We start from the raw sequence: 20,284 nt of genomic DNA, 5'->3' as shown, positions 1-20,284 counted from the left end.
GACAGGGACATTTACAGCTTTCTGTGTGTTAATATCCTCCACACATAGATGCTCATTAGGGCTGAATTTGAATTGGCCTCCCATTTTACCCTCATTCTCAGGTAGAGAATTGGGATGGCCATTTCAAGTTGTTTCAGGGGAGAAAGGGCCACCTACAATGTCACCAGTGGTGTCTTCCTCTTCTTTCCTCCTCTTAAAAAAAAAACTTAATAAAATGCTGCTGTGGAAACAGGCATGAACTCTGTTCTGGCTCCCTCACCACTGGCTCAGGTGGTGAATTGTATATGGTTAGAAGGAAGAAAAGGAAAAAAGATGAATCCTTTATGAGTAAGCATCCCCCCCACGAAACAATTAAAAATGTTTCAACCTTTACCTCACATCACACCCATGTTTCAGGATTTGTCTGAACTCCCCCCCTCCCCGCCCCAAATTGGGCAAACCCTGAAGCTGGGCGAAAGTAGCCCAGTCCTAACATGTTCGTTATTTCACGTGGGGGAACTGCTATAAAATTTTGCATAATATATGAAGCTTTCTGGAAGATTTATAGTTAAAACAAACATTTTATGAGTAGCAGAGACTTATGCAAGTTGGCTTCAGGAAAAACAGGAAGAAAGGTTGAAGCTAAAAAGAGCTGATCTAGGTTTTGCATAGGTGCAAAAGCAGCAGGCCACACAGTGCTTTCTTCCACTTTTCTTCTTTTAAACCTTGGGATCATTATGATATTCACCAGCCAAAGTTGATACCATGCATGTGACTTTTTGTTATTTTTAAGAAGGGTTTTCTTCCTGAAATGCTGACTCACCTGTTCAGTGCTCACCCTATTACATCAAAGTGGATGGTAGTCTCCAAGTATCAATCCATGCTCACCTAGAAACCTGGTTTACTTATCAGGGCCTTTAATTCATTTTAGAAGGAGAACCTCATTGCTTTCCACTTGATTCTTGTGGAAGAGCAGGAGCCATCTGGTCTTTTGCTAAAAGTTCATGGAAAAACATCTGATAATTGCATTTGAGACTGGCTATGGTTTTGCTTTGGCCAGGTTTGTACTGGCGTGGTACTTAAGGTTACGATTATATAGACAAGATAATATAGTTCTAGATCATATATTTCAACCTTTTAGATAGCTTCATTCCTCTCTTCCCCACTCAGAAGGAGATGAATTGATGATACAAATATGTTTTTTCAGATTTGCAAATCGCTTGGTTTAAAAAACAACAACAAACCTCACTAAGCTAAGACTATTACCTGAACCATGGATGATGACATTAAGTGTAAGCTCTCTCTCATCCATTGGGAATTTATGATTATAAGCAACCTGAACCCAAAATAACATATTGACTGATTGGGCCAGTTCACACGTCACAATAAACCACCCTGAAAATAAGCTACGGTATGTTGGTTGTTTGCTCACTAACCCACATTACTCCAGAGAGATGATCAGGCACTCTGCAGCTTGACATGGCTTGTTTCCCTCTTAGTCCTCCTGCCTGCTTCTGGCATGTATCCCATGGACCTTTGCGGTACAACCTCAGCAGCCTACTCCGCTAATGAGCGCAAATGTGCTCATTAGTGTAGTTTATTTTGTAGGTTTCTCTTTTCACCTTCAGAGAGATTTGTGCATATTTAGCATTATATTTTTTACCTTTGGGGAGATTTCATTTCATTTATTACATTTCTATACTGCCTAATAGCTGAAGGTCTCTGGGCGGTTTACAAATATTTGCACAAATGTAACTTTAATACAAAAAAGCAAAACAAAAAAACTCTCAGGGAGATTTGTGCCAATTTGTTAAAGTGCCATAACTACTGCACTTTACCTAATTTGTGCAGATCTCCCTAAAAGTCAAAAAATAAAAAAATAAGTTAAAATTGCACAAATCTCCCCGAAAGTTGGGGAAAAAATAATGTTAAATATGCGCATCTCTTCCCCAAGGTGGGGAAAAAGATATCTGTGTCTCGGGAGACAATGAAGTGGAGGAATAAATTGACTAGTGTCATTTCAAGACGTAATAGAGAGAGGATATCATTAGTGAGATCGCAAGGACTGACCAGGCTTTTTGCTGCTCTTGCCTGGTGGCTCTGTAGCCCTTTTTGATAAGCTGTGCACAAGCCATCATGTCGGTTTGCACATCATGACAAGCCACATGTCAGTTTGCATGTCACAACAAGCCACCCTGAACAACCCAACAATAAGCCATGGGTTCTCACAGTGGCTTGTGCATGGTTAACAAACCATGCTGAGGAAATGGTGCCCAGTTTGGATGTCATGACAAGCCACCCTGAAACAAACAAGACTGACAACCCACCGTGGGTTATCGTATCATGCCAAGCAAGTCACTCTGACTGGATTCACACAACATGATAACCCACACTCAAAGTTGAGTATGTGTTGTGTGTGGGTTTTCATTGAACCATGGATTGTTGTTGAGAGAACCCATGGTTTGTTGTTGGGTTGTGAACTGTGGGTTGTTCGTGGTTAACAAACCATGGTTTGTTATTGCAGCTGGGTTCAGACAACAGAACAACTCATGTTTCAATAACAGTCCATGGTTCAACAACAACACACACTCAACCCATACTCAACCTTGAGTGTGGGTTATCATGTTTTATGAACCCTGTCTATATAAGCTGTTTGGCCATTGCCTCAAGAGGTGATATAGAAATGCAATTTGCCTGCATTTCTCTGGATCAGTGTTGAAGCTGAGATTAATTTTTTTGCAAGAGTACACTGTATTCATCGAATCTCTTTCCTTTTAGTAGGGTGGGTTATCTGGAGTAATATATAAGGTTATTGTGCAGGCTCTGTACAAAGAGAGATAACTTGTATGAATAGTTTTGTCTTTCTTTTCTGTGTTAGGATCATATATAATAATTTTTTAAAAAAATTATTGGGAAATTAGTCTGATCTCACTTAGCCAATGAAATAAATGGTCAATTTCCCTTACGTAGATTATCAGAAGGTGGTATACACTTTTTCAGTTTAACTCAGGAAGTAACATGTAGAGAGACAGATGCTGACAAGGTTATAAGTTCACTTTTCAGCTGGGGAATAATTTACATTAGTCAGTCACTGTATTTTGCTCTCTAGAGATTCATGGAATTACTATGACGTAAACTACATTGCTGTTGGGTTTCCTGGCCTGTCAGTTTCAAACTGAGTTATATGTTGGAGATTTTTATCAAGTGGCATTTCCTTTCTTTTTTTTTTAAAGCCTTGCATTATTTATTTATTTATTTATTTTTTATTAAATTTATTAATCGCCCATCTGACTGGTCACCCAGCCACTCTGGGCGATGTACAACATACCATAAAACAATTTAAAACAATAAAATTCTACCATAATTTTTTTTTTAAAAATACCCTAACCCACCCCAAATGCCTGCCTGAACAACCACGTTTTTAATGCACGACGGAAGCTCATTAAAGAGGGGGCATGACGGAGTTCCCTAGGGAGGGAGTTCCACAGAGTGGGGCCCACCACAGAAAAGGCCCTCTCCCTCGTCCCCACCAGTCTAGCTGTCCTGGCTGATGGGACAGAGAGAAGGCCATCCGAGGCTGATCTTGTTAAGCGGCCTGTCTGGTGCTGCTGGAGGCGCTCCTTAAGATAGGCTGGGCCGGAACCATGTAGGGTTTTAAAAGTCAAAACCAACACCTTGAATTTGGCCCGGAAAACAACTGGTAACCAGTGCAACTCCTTCAGCACTGGAGTGATGTGATCTCGCCAGCGGCTGCCTTTAATCAGGCGAGCCGCCGCGTTCTGCACCAGCTGCAGCTTCCGAACTGTCTTCAAGGGTAACCCCACGTAGAGCGCATTACAGTAGTCTAAACGAGAGGAGACCAGGGCATGTACTACCGATGGGAGCAGATGGTCGGGAAGGAAGGGGCGCAGCCGCCGTATCAGATGGAGTTGATACAGCACTGTCCGGCTCACAGCTGACACCTGAGCCTCCATGGACAGCTGGGAGTCCAAAATGACCCCCAGGCTGCAGACCTGATCTTTCAAGGGTAGCTGTACCCCATTCAACACCAGGTCAACATCCCCCATCCTCCTCTTGTCTCCCACCAAAAGTACCTCGGTCTTGTCAGGGTTCAGCTTCAGCTTATTCCTTCCCATCCAGCCACTCACCGTCTCCAGACATTTGGACAGGGATTCTACGGCCAACCTTGGTGAAGATTTGAATGAGAGGTAGAGCTGCGTGTCATCCGCATATTGATGACACTGCACCCCAAACCTCCTGATGATAGCCCCCAGCGGCTTCACATAGATGTTAAATAGCATCGGGGAGAGGATGGAACCCTGTGGCACCCCACAAGTAAGTGGCCACGGGTCCGAAACCTCCTCTCCCAGTGCTACCCTCTGGTACCTGCTGGAGAGGAAGGACCGGAACCACCGCAATACAGTGTCTCCAATGCCCAACCCCTCCAGGCGGTCCAGGAGGATACCATGGTCAACGGTATCATTAAGCATGAAACACTATGTCAAAAACTGAACAAGTATTTTTGAAACATGGATCTTCCCCTTGTTGTGAAGCTGGTAGAAAGTGCTCTTGATCATTGTGGCAATCTGAGTATCCAGGCTGATGGATAAATCCAGGAGCGCTCCCAAAGTTCCAAACCTGAACGACCACAGGGTGTTAAACCCCATCCGTGAAATGAATCCCAGCCCCCTCCAAGTCACAAGGCCAGCTTATGTCTTTTTCAATCATGCCTGGATTGAATTTGTCAGCTTGCTCACATCTAGTTCCCAATTATGTCCAGTTATTGGAAGAATACTAAGGGTGGTGAACTGGGCCAGATGAAAAGTGGAGATATGGGTGCTATCAGCATACTGATTTCTTTGAACATCATACAGAAATATAAGCCCACCCAGGAGCCTTGTATACATGTTGAAGATAAGAAGGAACAAAATGGCACACTACTGAACCACATGGGAAACATCCTGGGCCATGATAGGTAACCCTGTTACCATCCTTTAGATCCTCCCTGCAGGGAATCAGAACCATTCATAAGTAGATCCCCAAAATTCTTTCCAGGCTTGAAGCTGTACCCCCAGTACCTCATGATCAGCTGTATCAGAGGCTACAGGAAGATCTAGCAGGATTAATAGGTTGCAGTTTCTGAAATCAAGTTGTAGGTGAAAATTGTGAATCAGGGCTATTAGCACCCCTCAGGCCAAAAACTAGACAGATAGGTGTCTAGAAAGCTGTTGTTACCTGGGTGTGCCTGGAATTGGGTGGCCACTGCTCGCTCAGTGACTTTAATTTAGTAGTGGCTGCATCAAAAAGTAAACACACCATGCTGATGGTATACGTAGGGACCTCTTTTGGATCCAGGCCTTTGTTTTTCATTGGGAAGTGTGGAGTCTTCAGTGACAGAATTATTAAAAAGAAATCATATTTACCTTTTTAGGTAATCAATTGTTTCTTAACTTTGATAGAAAGGTAGAAGATGGAAGGCTTGATATATTTATGTGTTTTGGGTTCCACAGAGGAAGTTTGTTTTCATATCAACAGAATTGTGAGTTATAGCATACAGTATATGAATACATGGGAGGATGGCCATGGTTATTCATGCTTTGAAACAGTATTCCATACTCCTTGAGCTAAAAAGAATCCAAAGAAAGAAAGAAATTGCATGAGAGGCAATTCTCCCTTATTTGCCAGTTATCTCTCCAGGAGAATCTAATTTCTATTAATTTGCCTTCCTACTTGTATTGTTCCATTTTTAGTTAACCATTTTTAAAGAAGGGGGTTAGAAAAGTTGAAGTTATTTCCTAATTGTTTAATTTTACAAAATAGCATTAAGAAACTTAAAACCAAGTTAAGTGGCTCATGTCATTTTCCAAAATGATTTTTTTTGTAAGAGCTCTTGAGAAATCCCAAGGTACAAAAATATGGTTAAATTAGCTGTTGATATCGGCAGTAGAGACACTGATACTGACGCAAGGGAATTGTACTTGCTAGCCTCTACATTTATCTAGGATTTCTTTAAAACTGAACTGTTATACGTTAATGGCAACTTGCCATTCTTAAATAATTATTTTTTAGAAAAGGACATTTAATTAATTACAACAGTGTATTTGCTTTTCCACTTAGTTCTGTAAGAGTCAGAGATATTTTGCTTTTGTCTTCGAACATGGGCTGCAAATCACAAAGATGTCATAACTGATACCCATCTGGCTAAAGGTTAGTTGGGTGGGGGGTGGCGACATGTTTTATTTTTTTTCTTATCCCTTGATACAAGAACTGCCACCTGTCACACAAACTGTCATTAACAAGGTATCAGAGGCATTTTTCTAGGGACAGAATTCAGATACATGATTGCATTGCTTCTTTTTCTTTATGGGTTGCATGCTTTCCACCATCCACGTAAAGATAATAAACTTAAAATGTGCTTAATCTTAACCCATCACAGTAAATAGAGTTGTACATTTAACATATATTATCTGGGTAATACTGGCAGTAGGAAAGGTGAAGAGGAAAAGTCTCCAAGGCTGCTTTGAAATTTAATTGTCTGGTGCTAAAACATGTAATTTTCCATTAAAATCTTATTTTATATAATTGGCTCATTTGCTGTCTGGTTATCAATTTAACTTGTCTACCACAAACATCTGTACTTGTGCCTAATTGGTATGAATTCTGAATGCTGATATTGTTCAGTTACAAAAAATAATTTTCAAAAGCATTTAAAAATGCATTACTGTAGAAAAAATGCCCAGTGAACTGAATGTCTCTCATATTCAACATCTGTAGACAACATGGCTCCCCCAACACCTCCCTGCACACTAGACAAAAACAAAACAAAAAAACACCTCCTTTGGCAATCACACAAAACAACAACAACTTAGAGAGCAATCCTATGGCCACTAGACACTGTCTAGCAGGCCATAGGATATGCTCATTTCCAGGAACCAAGCTTAGAGCCCGCACTCCGAGGTTGATTTCTGGAAAACCGACCGCCCCTCTCGTCCGCGCTGCCTCGGAGGCATCGCAGAGAAGCCCCATCCTCCACGCATGCAAGACAAGCGTGGAGCGACTGAAAATGGGTGGGCTGGGGCACGTTCCGGGGCAGGGAGAGCGGAGCTGTGTGTATGACACATCCAATGTGTCGTATGGCAGCTTCCTCTCCTGGTCACCCCACCTGCTGCTAGGTAGCTGAAAATGGCTATCTAGCGAAAAATAGCAAGGCAGGAGAGGCGCGGAGGGAAACATCTCCTCTGCCTCTCCTCCCTTGCTTTGGATAGGCGGTTGCCTCCGTGGTTGGAGGTGGCTGCCTATCTAGTTAGGATTGCGCCCTTAAGTCCATTAACTCCAAACTTAACTCCACAACTCCAGTTGCAGGTGGAGCTCAGGCATACACTTAAACGAGACATTGAGAATTGTGTTGCTCTCATTAAAACAGTAGATTTGTATTTGGACCTGCTGACAGAAACAAAAGATCACACTGGTTCTTCATATTGTTTAGAAAGCAAGGCATGCATTTTAGACTTTTGGCTTCTGGTTATTATTTATGCCTTTGTGTCCTGCACTGTTGTCCCTTTCCTCCTGCATGCAAATAACTGAGATGCACATGTAGGAATAACTTTCCTCCCGCTTGATCACTATTGGAGATTAGCTCACTCTTATTTGGTTTGGATTTTTCTCCATTTGCAACAGAGTATTTCCATCCTATTGCAGCTGATTACTTAATTCACACACAATGTTAAAGGAGCTGTAGTTTTGGTCAGCTTTTATTTAGGTTCTGTTGCTGTGCAATATCATTTGTCCTTGATGATAGTTTTCATTCTGTTAAAATTGAGTGGTTAGATAATCAGCTAAAGCTTTAGTTGATTAATGGGTAGGGACCAACTCTAACTGGAGTTTCAAGTTTATTTTGGGGTATGTTACTATGATAGGTAATGAGAGAGACAGTTCTAAAAATGGCTTTTCCTTCTGAGTAAGTTGCTTTTGTTTATGAAATTTATCTTACACTTCCATCAGTTTCTTAAAGTTATCTCTCAATATGTCATTTAATTGATTAATTTGTTGGAAACAGGTGATGAACTAAACATCTTTAATTGGTTGTCATCCTTACTTAAATTTTACTGCTTGATTATTTATTCTTGAACAATAGCAATTAATTTTGGAAGCTAGTAGGCTTTATAAGATTCCTGCTTTGAAACTCGCATATACTACTACAGTATCTATTAAGGCTGCTTGTCTATTCTGTCATATGAAACAGTCAAGCAATGTGTGCCATACTTCATAATTAATTAGTAATTGTCTTTTCTTCCCTTATTTAAAGCTCCTCCTGAGTTTCTGAAACAGCCTTCTAATATCTATGCTCATGAATCCATGGACATTGTGTTTGAATGTGATGTGACTGGGAAGCCAACTCCAACAGTGAAGTGGGTAAAGAATGGAGATGTGGTGATCCCTAGTGACTACTTTAAAATTGTAGTAAGTATATGTTTCGTATGAAACCTGTGGCCCGGTTTACTTAACAGTGAAATGTTCAAGTGTGCTGAATTGTTGTTTACCCAAACATATGTTTGATCAAGGAAAATATTGACTGTTAGAACTCCTTTTATTCTCCAATAACTACCTAGTTGCAACCATCTCAAGTGAACCTAGATAGCAAGGAAGGCTTTTTGTAGTGTATCAGAGTTTCTTGCTGCAGTATGGTAGGAAGTCTGTTCATCTTAAAAATTTCACCCATGTTGCAAACAGAGTATTTTTATTTATACCAGTAGAGCAATTATGGCAGATTTGTTCAACCTGATATGGGCTGTATCGTAGTGCTAGGATACTGATGGTTTTACCAATGCTACATGTGAAAGTGTTTTTGAAGTACTCCTCCCAACTGAGTGGAGGGTGATTTTTAGTTGGAAAAACAGCCTGAGGGGAAAGGTTAAGCATACTCCCCATCACATTTGGAACCCTTGGCTGCGGTAAGGCTGTAGTGTTGTTGTTCAGTCGTTCAGTCATGTCCGACTCTTCGTGACCCCATGGACCATAGCACGCCAGGCCTTCCTGTCCTGCGCTCTCTCCCGGAGTGTGCTCAAGTTCATATTCATTGCATCGGTGATGCTATCTAGCCATCTCATCCTCTGCCATCCCCTTCTCCTTTTGCCTTCAGTCTTTCCCAGCATCAGGGTCTTTTCCAGGGAGTTTTCTCTTCGCATTAGGTGGCCAAAATATTTGAGCTTCAGTATCTGTCCTTCCAATGAGCACTCAGGGTTGATTTCCTTTAGGATTGACTGATTTGACCTCCTTGCAGTCCAGGGGACTCGTAAAAGTCTTCTCCAGCACCACAGTTCGAAAGCATCAATTCTTCAGCGCTCAGTCTTCCTTATAGTCCAGCTCTCACAGCCATACATTACTACTGGGAAAACCATAGCTTTGATTAGACGGACCTTTGTCGGCAAGGTGATGTCTCTGCTTCTTACTATGCTGCCTAGGTTGGCCATAGCTTTCCTCCCCAGGAGCAAGCGTCTTTTAATTTCATGGCTACAGTCACCATCTATGGTGATCTTGGAGCCCAAGAAAGTAAAATCTGTCACTGCTTCCATTTCTTCCCCTTCTATATGCCAGGAAGTGATAGGGCCAGATGCCATGATCTTAGTTTTTTTAATGTTGAGTTTCAAACCAGCTTTTGCACTCTCCTCTTCCTCAACAAGAGGCTCTTTAGATCCTCTTCGCTTTCTGCCATTAGGGTGGTATCGTCTGCATATCGGAGGTTGTTGATAATTTTCCCAGCAATCTTAATTCCAACCTCTGATTCATCCAACCCGGCATTTCTCATGATGTACTCTGCATATAAGTTAAGTAAGCAGGGTGACAATATGCAGCCTTGTCGTACTCCTTTCCCAATTTTGAACCACTCAGTTGTTCCATGTCTGGTTCTTACTGTTGCTTCTTGACCCTCGTACAGGTTTCTCAGGAGACAGGTAAGGTGGTCTGGTACTCCCATCACTTTAAGAATTTGCCACAGTTTGTTGTGATCCACACAATCAAAGGCTTTAGCGTAGTCAATGAAGCAGAAATAGACGTTTTTCTGGAATTCTCTTGCTTTCTCCATGATGCAGCGAATGTTGGCGATTTGATCTCTAGTTCCTCTGCCTCTTCGAAACCCAGCTTGTACTTCCGGTAGTTCTCGGTTCACATATTGCTGAAGCCTAGCTTGTAGGATTTTGAGCATCACCTTGCTGGCATGTGAAATGAGCGCAATTGTGCGGTAGTTTGAACACTCTTTGGCGTTGCCCTTCTTTGGAATTGGAATGTAAACTGACCTTTTCCAGTCTTGCGGCCATTGTTGGGTGTGCCTAATTTGTTGGCATATTGAATGCAGCACTTTAACAGCATCATCTTTTAGGATTTTAAATAGCTCAGCTGGAAGACTGTCATCTCCTCTAGCTTTGTTGTTACTAATGCTTCCTAAGGCCCACTTGACTTCACTTTCTAGGATGTCCGGCTCAAGTTCAGTGACCGCACTATCATGGCTATCAGGGACATTAAGATCTTTCCTGTATAGTTCTTCTGTGTATTCTTTCCACCTCTTCTTAATCTCATCTGCATCTGTTAGGTCCCTGCCTTCTTTGTCCTTTATCATGCCCATCTTTGCACAAAACGTTCAAAGTAGTGTTTTATGTTGCTGGATTGTTTTTTAAAGTTTGGAGATGCCCCATGTGTCTCTTCCCTCGGGTCTAGTTCAGCCCTGAGAAAGGATGAGATCAAGAATATAAGAAGTGGTCTAGCTGAATTTTTTTTTTCTGACATCAGCACTAGATGTAGGAGAAAAAGCAGGATAAGTTCTAGTACAGGAAAGACAGCTTGAAGATGAACCACCAAAGGGAGATAAAGCTAATGAAGCACTTATTAAATTAATTTTGTCAACAATTAACTGTGCAAATGTCTGGGGAAATAGAGAGAGGGTAATGGAAAAAATACAAGGAAAAGAACACAGACAGAGGGAGAGATGATTTCTGAGTAAGTGGTAAAGTAAATAGAAAACTGTCTGTTGAAATAGTCTTCTGTCATTTATTTATTTCACTATCAGAAATGGAGCAATGTCCTAGTAGCGTGGGTACAAGAACAATAGAGTAAGCCAAGTCTGGAAAGAAGATGGGAAAAGTAGATAGCGTTCTATAAGCAAAGTAATCAAGTAGAAGGCAATATTAAGTTAGAGAGGTTAAAATATTAGTAACAACATAAGGAGAGCCTTGCTGGATCAGACCAAGGGTCTATTTAGTCCAGCATTCTGTTCACACAGTGGCCAACCAGCTGCCCGTGGGGAACCCACAATGTGCAACAGCACCCTTCTGCCCATGTTCCCCAGCAACTGGTGTACATAGGCCTACTGCCTCTGATACTGGAGCTAGCATATAGCCATCAGGACTAGTAGCCATTGATGGCCTTCTCCTCCATAAATTTGTCCAATCCCCTTTTAAAGCCATCCAAATTGGTGGGCATCACTTCCTCTTGTGGAAGTAATTCTGTAGTTTAAGTATGCATCGTGTGAAGAAGAATGGGAGAAATTAATTACAGAATATGGGGAAGTCAAAGCCACTATAAAGGAATCTGGTTGAAGAAAATTAATGAAGTGAGAGATTAATGAATCATCAGAAAGTGGGGAAGGGACTGTGTCCAGCCTGAAGACCAAATAGTGGGATGTGATGAGACTTGAGGACGTTGAAGTTCTCTCAAGATGGGCTGAGAGATTAAGTTTGGGGGGTCATAAAAGCCCACATAATCTGAGCAGGAGAAGAAATGCTGTCATTTGTCAACCAAAGATCATGGGGGGGGGGGGATTTGGCAGCTGAAGTTCAACTATTGTCATTGCAATTGATCTCCGTAAATCCAACCCAGTATTGGAGATTTCCTGTGGATGGGACTTTTTTGCAAAAGCAAAAACAGATAGGGGAGGAAGCCAAGGTAAGACTCCCTCCACCTCATCAGTTTTTGCCTTTTCAGCCTCAGAAATCTCCCCTTATATGAGCTTGCTTGCTTTATTTATTGTCAGGATTTTTATAGCACCCTACAATTGCATCCCCAGGGCAGTTTACAAAACAAATAAAAAATTAACATGCAAATGTAAATAAATAAAATAAGCCAAAAGCCACAATTACAAAAGCAGCATGAAACAGTCCACAGGATTAAAATGTCATCTGAACACTTGGAGAAAATTAAAAGGTCTTTGCCTGGTGCTAATGAAGTGTCATCCTCTGCAAACTCTGAAATCTTACCCTACAGATGTACCAGGTTGATGGGGAAGGAAGGGTATGTGCCATTTTTTCTAGGTCAGAACCATGATTTGAATACTTGCAATTTTGGGGGGAATTAATCTGAGGAAAGTTTGAGAGAGTCTACCCATCTCTAGAAAGAGGAGAGGAGAAAGGAGAAGAAATCCAGAAACCAACACCACTACCATAGTTAGATTGGCAGAAAGAATGAGGAATAAAATAAGGAAGAGAGAAAGCAGCAGAAGTTACTGAATCCAAAAGAGTGAGTCATGTTTCAGACAAATAACAATTAAAAAAAAGAGAGATGGAAAGAGGTTATATAAGAGAGTAGATTTACTGGAGACAGAATAACCTTCAGGAACCTCTAAGAAAAGGAGCGATGGAAGAGAAATTAGACCTAATATAGGAAAGAGGAGGATGACTGTGGGCCAAGAAATACCTCCTGGAAGTAGTAGCAGTAGTAGTAGTAGAAGGACAAGAGCAAAAAAAAAAAAATGAGAAGGATATGAACAGCTCCTTTTCTGTGGTGGTGGTGGTGGTGGTGGAGGCAGCAGCATACAAGTAGAAAGAGTTGAGAAGTTGGGATATGACGGGAGCAGTGTGTAATACCCCTGGAGACTTACTGTCAAAGCAATCAACTTAGGTGCTCCTGCATGTAGTGGTGGAAAAGCTTGACAGTCTCTGGGATCTTCCTGAGCTATTGACCTGGTTTGCATGACATGGCCAAGTCATCGTTGTTTATTTAACCCAGTGCCAGGTGGGTGCAGCTGCCGTTTTCAGTGTGCAACCCCTGATTGAGCCAGATGGCAGTTGTGCTGTATCCTGAGAACCCAGCCATTGTGGGTTCTTTGAGGGTTAAACAACCCTTGCATAACTCTTGATTAGTAGTATGGTTATGGAAGGGTTGTTCAACCCTCGAATAACCTACGCTGGCCAGATTCAGACAACATGGTGCAAGCCCCTATCACCCTGATCGGGTGTTGTGTATTCAGAATGGTGGCTGCACATGCCTGGTGCTCACCACGGCTCATCGTGGGTTAAATAACACACCATGAGTCCAGCCATGTGATGCGTACCAGCCCATTGTAAAGGACCCACCACAGTTGAATCCTAATTGCTCTTCTATTCATGTAAAGTGGGGAGGGGGATTTCTGCCAACTTTTCCCTCCATGTGCAGCTCTCTGCACAGTGTCTTACACCCCTTCCAAGGGTCCCCCACTTCCCAGGAACAGATTTTCAAAGATCTGAAGAGGGAGACAGGAAGGCCCTTTTCCATAAATTTGAACTTTGTTGCATTCATGGAAGGAAAGTTAGCGTCTAAGTCCAAGTAAATGCAATGGAAAATGTTTCTTAATAAGATCCCGATTCTTTGCTGGCCACGTTCCCCTAAAGCCTAATGAAATACATGACTGTAATGAATGCATTGCCTATTTTATTACTGTTATTTACTTAGGAAGAATGAGTTTAATGAATCTGAGATCTTGAGATATCCTAATTGGCATCTATTTATTGACTGCATTTATGTCAGCTTTCTACCAAGGCATTCAAGTTGGTTTACAGTTTAAAGTCTTGATACTGTATAATTTGAGGGTTGAAAACTAAGATAGTTCTGGAACAGAAACATAGTTAGGATGTGACATGAGGCATAAAAATGTGTATTTTCAAATGTTTCCTAACATTTGAAACCCTTGTGGTTTTGACTTCTTCCTTTTGGTGAATAGAAGATGACACCATGTATGTGTTCTTTTTTAGAATGAGCATAACCTACAGGTTTTGGGTCTGGTAAAATCAGATGAAGGATTTTATCAATGTATTGCAGAAAATGATGTGGGAAACATACAGGCTGGAGCCCAGCTGATAATACTTGATCATGGTAAGAAAGTTGGACCATATATTGTCAACAAGTGGTGGGAGCGGGGCAGGAATTTTCAAGTTTATAACCATTTTTTCCACAGGGCATTCTTTGTTCAGACTTGGATAGACACTACTTGCTCTCGCTATACATTCGTGTTTTTTGTGAATTATAATTTCTAAATTATTTCTCTTCACTTTGAAACATTATACTTGTGTGTTGCAGAATATTCCTTCAACTTGTGGACATGATAGATCAAAGATACAGCATTCCTCTAGTATAGCATATAAAAATGTTGTGTGACGAATGGCTTTGTTAAAGTGAATAATGCTTATTTTCAGTAGTGAAAGTTTATTTACAACAGCTATCAGCAACTCTTTTTTTTTAAAAGTAGTAATCCCTTCAACACACACACACATCTTTGCCAAAGGGACTCCTTAATAACATTTGTTTTAGTGTAAATTAAGGTACTGTAACTGTTCTCATGTCTTTAAAGACTATTTTTAATCAACCAGAGAACTTGCACTGGGTAGCACTTGATGTAATGAAATGAACCATTCATCTGGTTGGCTTCATAAGACCGGTTACCCAGAATACCCTGCACTGGGGAGGAATGCAAGCATACCCCAAACAGACCCAGGGTGCATGTGAGAGAGACAGAGAGCACCTGAGAGAAGAGATGGCAAAAGATTGAAACAAGCAGCCCCAGAAAAGGGAGGAGGCAGGAACATGGCATCTCTGTGAAACCTCCTTTTGACACCCACCACTCCTGAGACTGTTGCAGCCTTCCTCATCCTTGACTTTTCTATTGACCGCCACCATAGCTCCATCAGATCTCTCATTATCTTTTCCTCCCACCCCACTTCAGCATTTGTCTCTGCTTAATCTCCTGCTTACTATTCCCATGTCTGTTTGCCATTGCCACAGTGGCTTTTTCTGCTGGCTTCTCCAATGCCTGTTGATTCATCTCAACCCTCTTCCCCAGTGGAGTGATGCCTTCATATCACAAAGCAAAAATCAATATTGATTGATTAATTGTTGTGAAGTGCCCAGAGAGCTTTGGCAGTGGGACAGTATAGTAATATAATAGATAAATAAAGTAAAATAAAATATATCCATCTACTGAGACCAAAGGCATTCACATTGCACTTGGAGATGGAATACAACAGGGAAGGGTAGTCTTGGTTTCTCCGTGTGCTGTTTACTGAGGCTTTTCTTAAAGTAGTTGGCTAAACATGAGGGAAAGGTAGCAACTCTTTAGCCTCTGCCCATCAGTATGTGACATCTTTTTATAACTTTTCTTTCATTGTTGCATATTCTGCGCTTGATCTAGGGATAAGTTCCAAGGCTGTGAATGAATCAGTTCTCCCTCTCCTTGCTCAACCTATTTGGCCTTCAGCTCTGTTGCCTGAGCCCCAATGGTCCCCCTTTTACTAGACCCAATCTTTCCTCTTATCTATTTTCATGCCTCCCCCACCACCTAAAAAGCCTGTGCTACGATCTCCTCTGTTCTATAAAATGGGAGTGGCCATGTTTAGCTTGCTTTTCAAAGGTGGGTATTTATTATCTTTTAATTCTGAAAGGGCAGAATATCTATGTTCTTTGACAGTGCAGATTTTCTGTTTGTGACAGTTGCATGCTTGGCTCTTTCCATTTCAAGGTGTGGAGTTGTACCTTCTCCAGCACTTTACTAAATGGCATACACCAGAACATACATCTATATCACAGAACTGTGTGGGGTGGCTTTGGGGTTAAGAGAGGATGAGATGTTAGCGTTTTACTACTATAAAGCATGGAAACTCTAATCCTTAAAAATCAATAGTTTGTCCTACCAGCATGGAATTTGGTATAGAGAATCTCCTTGATGTCAGAAAAAAAGTGAATGAAAACTGTCTCAGTTTCAACCATTTAAAAATTTTGTCTAAAGGAGTTGGGTTCTATTTGTTTACATGTTTTTTTCTGGCAGTAAATAACATACCTTTTTAAAATGATCTTTTTGGAGGTTGAAATTATTTCAATAATTCAGGTACTTCTCTGGGGAGTGCCTTTCATTGGTTTGGTAAAACTTTGTTTTGTAGTGTTAAGCGTGGCAGTTTAAAACTTCCCACTACTCAATGGAAAGAGAAGCATGGGGAAATCATACAGGATAGGTAATTTATAGCTGTTGAAACCAGAAATGGCTGATAAAACAACAAAAATTCTACTCGGGACAAATCATCTTTACTTTATAATGCCAGGATGGAACTCCATTGGTAATAGAACAGGGTATTCTTCATTACTTATGGTGTGTGTAATATTTACTTATAACTATTTTACATTTGAGCATACTGTGAGTTCAGAATCAGTTGCTTACTTTTTTGTTCCTGTACATTTATTTATTTGTGATATTTATATACTGGTAAATGTAATAAAATCCTGAAGTAGTTCACATATAAATATTAAAATCACATTTAAAATACAATATTAAAAACACAGCATTAAAGACAATTCCAATTACAATCAAAGCAGTACAATTTTGAAGATTCCACCATTCTCAAGAGGATGAATCTCTGTATTAACACTTCAGTTTGAGGATATTTATATTTACAGGTTAGGATATATTAGGTTTTTTTAATCTTAAGAAATGAATATTAGAAAACATATTTTAATTAAATGCTGTTTTGCTGCTTCTTCCATTTAGGGATGTATAATTTCTAATACCATTTGTTTTTTTACTGCAGTGTGGTTTCTATCATTGGGTTTGTAGTTTCTGTCATTGGATTTATAGCTTTCCTAGCTTGGGAAGGAAAGAAGTGTGTCCCTTTATTGGTTGGGTGTAAAAACATAGCCTGCCTTTATGTTGCTCCTATGTTAACACTAGTATCTTATCTAAAATACAACATCACTTCTGGTTGGAATGATAGGAAAATATGCTTTCCTTTCTGAATTCTCTCTGTGTGATGCATTGATAGTGGCACACCTTTTTTGACTATTGGACATGACAGGAAAAAATTAAATAATTTCCTTTAAAGCAAAATATGTCACGAGTATGGGTGGAGTGCTTTTATCGCACTTTATGACTTCCTTTAAACGTTTACATTGGAAAAATTAAAAGCATCCTCTTTGCCAAAAATCCATAAAATTATACTGATGTATTTGGGGGACAGCTCAACAAGCACATTCTTATTTAAACAGCAGGACAGTCAACAATTCAGATTTTTATAAAATTTGAGTTCTTTTACATTTTCAACATTGATTACAAATAGAATTGTAGCAACAGGAGGAAAAAGTAACAAGAAGGATAAAGCATTGTAATTTATGTGTTGTAATAGATGACTCTGGATCAAGCTTGAGCTCATCTATATGATTTTATAATTTGAAAAATGAAAAGGGTCCAGTCTTTTGAATCAACATTCTCCTTATCGTTTAACCATAGCCTTAGGGCAGCACTGCACATTATGACCTGATTTGCATGACACGACAGTCCACCATGGCTTGTTTTAGGGTCATTTGAGGGTATTCGAACCTTCAAACAACCCCTGCCACCTGGGTTTGCATGACACAACAAGCCACAGCAAGCTGGGCACCCATGGGCGCCATGTAAAAATGGCGCCCTTGGACACCCGACATGACACAACAGCTTCCGCAGGTAAATTAACCCACAGTGGGCTGTCATAACGTGCGAACCAGGTCTGACATTGCTGAGGAAACACCAGCATGGTATAAAAACTGTTTTTCCCTGCAATAATTGTAATGTGTAGTGGTACCATTAATTCAGCTCTTTAACTTTTTTCACCTTTTCCTTCCTCCCACTCTGCTCTCTCCTCGTTTCCCACTTTTTGTCTTTATACATCTCTCATTCATTTCCAAGCCATCTTTATGTATTTTTCACAGCTGTCAGGAATTGGCTCTGAGATTGATTCCAATGCATAAATAGTACTTGTGGCAACTAAAGATTGCCTCTAGTTAACACTGGAAAATAACATTTAAAATAAAATAAACTGAAAAGAAGAAAGAACTTTAGATTCTGTTCTGTTAACACATGGAAGGACGCCATTTCTAAGGAAAAAATTATTACTGTTATTTAATATGGTTGTAGCAGCCAGAGTTGTATGAGCTTGCTATTGGAGACAAAATAAGATTCCTTCTATTTCAGAATGGATGATCAAATTATGGAATTTAGTCATAATGGCTCTGTTAATGTTTCATTAGGGTTAATGAAGGGAGACGGAGAATATACAGTTTTAAAGAAAAAAATACATTATTTTTTGAATAGTGGATGCAACTCTCAGGGCAAATAATTAAGATGGAAATTGTTTTGCTGTATTATAAGGGATGGTATTCTTTTAAAAGATTGTGAGTATATTAGTGTACAGTTGTCTAAATTAAAACATTTTACATCAGTTTAAAAAGTGTATTTCCAAACTGAAAAATTACATAATTTGACATCATTTTAACTATTGGCAATCTGTTACCTGACCTTTTAATAATTTTTCATCCCTGTCCCAATCACCCCGCCCTAGTTTCAGTGCTGTCATGTCTAACTAATGCTAACTTCCTGTAACAACCCAACAAATTAAGGCTGTGTGAGCACCAGCACTCCTAGTTTGTTCTTTTTCTTTTCCTCCTTTCCTTCTTTGCTGCCCTGATAGATTCATATGTTGGGCGCTTGCAGCCCACGTTTACAAAGGATAACCCAGGAATTATTTGCAATTATGCGCCTCAGCCTACTTTGCCAGATGGCTAGTTGTAGCACTTTATGAGTAGATCTGCTGGTGGGGAAGGCTCCAGCCTGCTTCTTAATATGGCAGGATGGAATTCTTTGTTTCAAGTGAATCCTCACAAGCAGCTAGATTCTGGTCTATCCTAATTCACTTCCAAATGAAACAAACAGAGGAGCACTCTCCTTCCACTTAGCAAGGAAACTGAGTCGGTCAGAAGCTGCTCGCTGATATCTGATGGTGAAGAAGAGCTCCAGCCTTGAAATGGCAGGTCTTCAACCAAAATGCCATTTGAAATGAAAAGGAGGGGGGATGTATATCTTTAAAGAATTATTCACTTCTTCCCAAAAAACAACCAACCCTGGAAGAGCAGCCTTAATTAACGACAACATTTAACTATGATTTTATTTATTTATTTATTTATTTATTTATTAGCCTCCATTGGTGTGGGCACATCTGATAGTGCATTATAAATCTGCTAAAAGCAGTGGGAGCTTTCTGTGACGTTGTCAGGGACTCTGGCTTTCAACTTTTAACTTCATGAACTGAAATGATTTAGTTTAATGAATTACTTAGGTCTCTGTGTGTTCTCATGCATTAGAGCCTTCTTTAGGCATAGAAAGGAACAGTGTACAACATTGCCCCCTCTGATTGGCAAGCAGTGTACAGCCTGGTCAGGCCTGCTATAAATACCAGAAGACTATACTTTTGTCCTTGTACACAGCAGTGTCTTCTGCCTGCTGTGCTTAGATTCCCGCTTGAGCCTCTTGCCCTAGCTTGACGTATTTGGCTTTTTGGTGTAGTGCAGTTTGGGGAATCAGTATTTTGGTATTTTACTAGTCCTAACTCTAAAGTTTAAAACTGGGACACAACCAATTTCATGTAACATTGAACGGGAAAGAGGAGATTAAAAGCTGGTGGCAGAGGGAAGGGGTGTTAAATAAGCAAGAGAAAGCACAGCACACTTTTATAACAAAAATAATTATACTTAGAAGTATTTGTAACTAGGAATAAATTTTATTTTCATTCTTGGGTGAAGTACATTTGTTTGAGAGGTTTAGAAAAAAAATACAACAGTGGAATCCAGAAATGCTTATCATACAATAACAAGCCCCAAGAATGTAAAGTATTCCTGCTATTTTCCACAAAATATTGTTGGTAATGGCACTCTTTCCTTTGCTATGTTGCTGAAAAATATTCCCTTTGAAACCCTTAAAATAAGGGGAAGAATTTAAAATTCTCTTAAAGTAGTAGAAGCATAACTTACATTATATGTATGCTTGCTGAAATCTAGATTCAAACTGCATCTGCATTAAACAGTCTTGTTGATTAAGGTGCTTGTGTGCATTCCAGAGCATTTTGCTACTGTTCTGCACAATATGCATTCTGTTCTCAAGAGAAGCCCAGAGGTAGAATGCCTTCCCCTTGCTGCATCTATTCAACAAATCATCAAGTAAGACACTAAGCCTGTGTTCCAATATGTTTGTTTTGTACACGTCTAACACGTCTGA

The 20,284-nt window shown here is 40.2% G+C and overlaps 1 protein-coding gene across 4 annotated transcripts in view; it reads left to right on the top strand.

The window, feature by feature from the left end:
• The window catches only part of NEO1 (neogenin 1), a 165,859-nt gene that overhangs the window by 84,114 nt on the left and 61,461 nt on the right, over positions 1–20,284 (top strand). For all 4 annotated transcript variants that reach the window (XM_084816935.1, XM_084816934.1, XM_084816933.1 and 1 more), the window contains exons 6-7: positions 8,285–8,439; positions 13,974–14,094. In XM_084816935.1, coding sequence (XP_084673061.1) covers positions 8,285–8,439; positions 13,974–14,094 — 276 coding nt within the window. The remainder of the gene's footprint in view (positions 1–8,284; positions 8,440–13,973; positions 14,095–20,284) is intronic.

This window comes from Heloderma suspectum, chromosome 11 (genome assembly GCF_057233095.1).
Source record: "Heloderma suspectum isolate Gila_16-S chromosome 11, 16-S_ref, whole genome shotgun sequence".
Taxonomy (NCBI): domain Eukaryota; kingdom Metazoa; phylum Chordata; class Lepidosauria; order Squamata; family Helodermatidae; genus Heloderma; species Heloderma suspectum.
The sequence above is the reverse complement of the archived record's forward strand: the minus strand, read 5'-3'. Positions and strand labels throughout refer to the sequence as shown.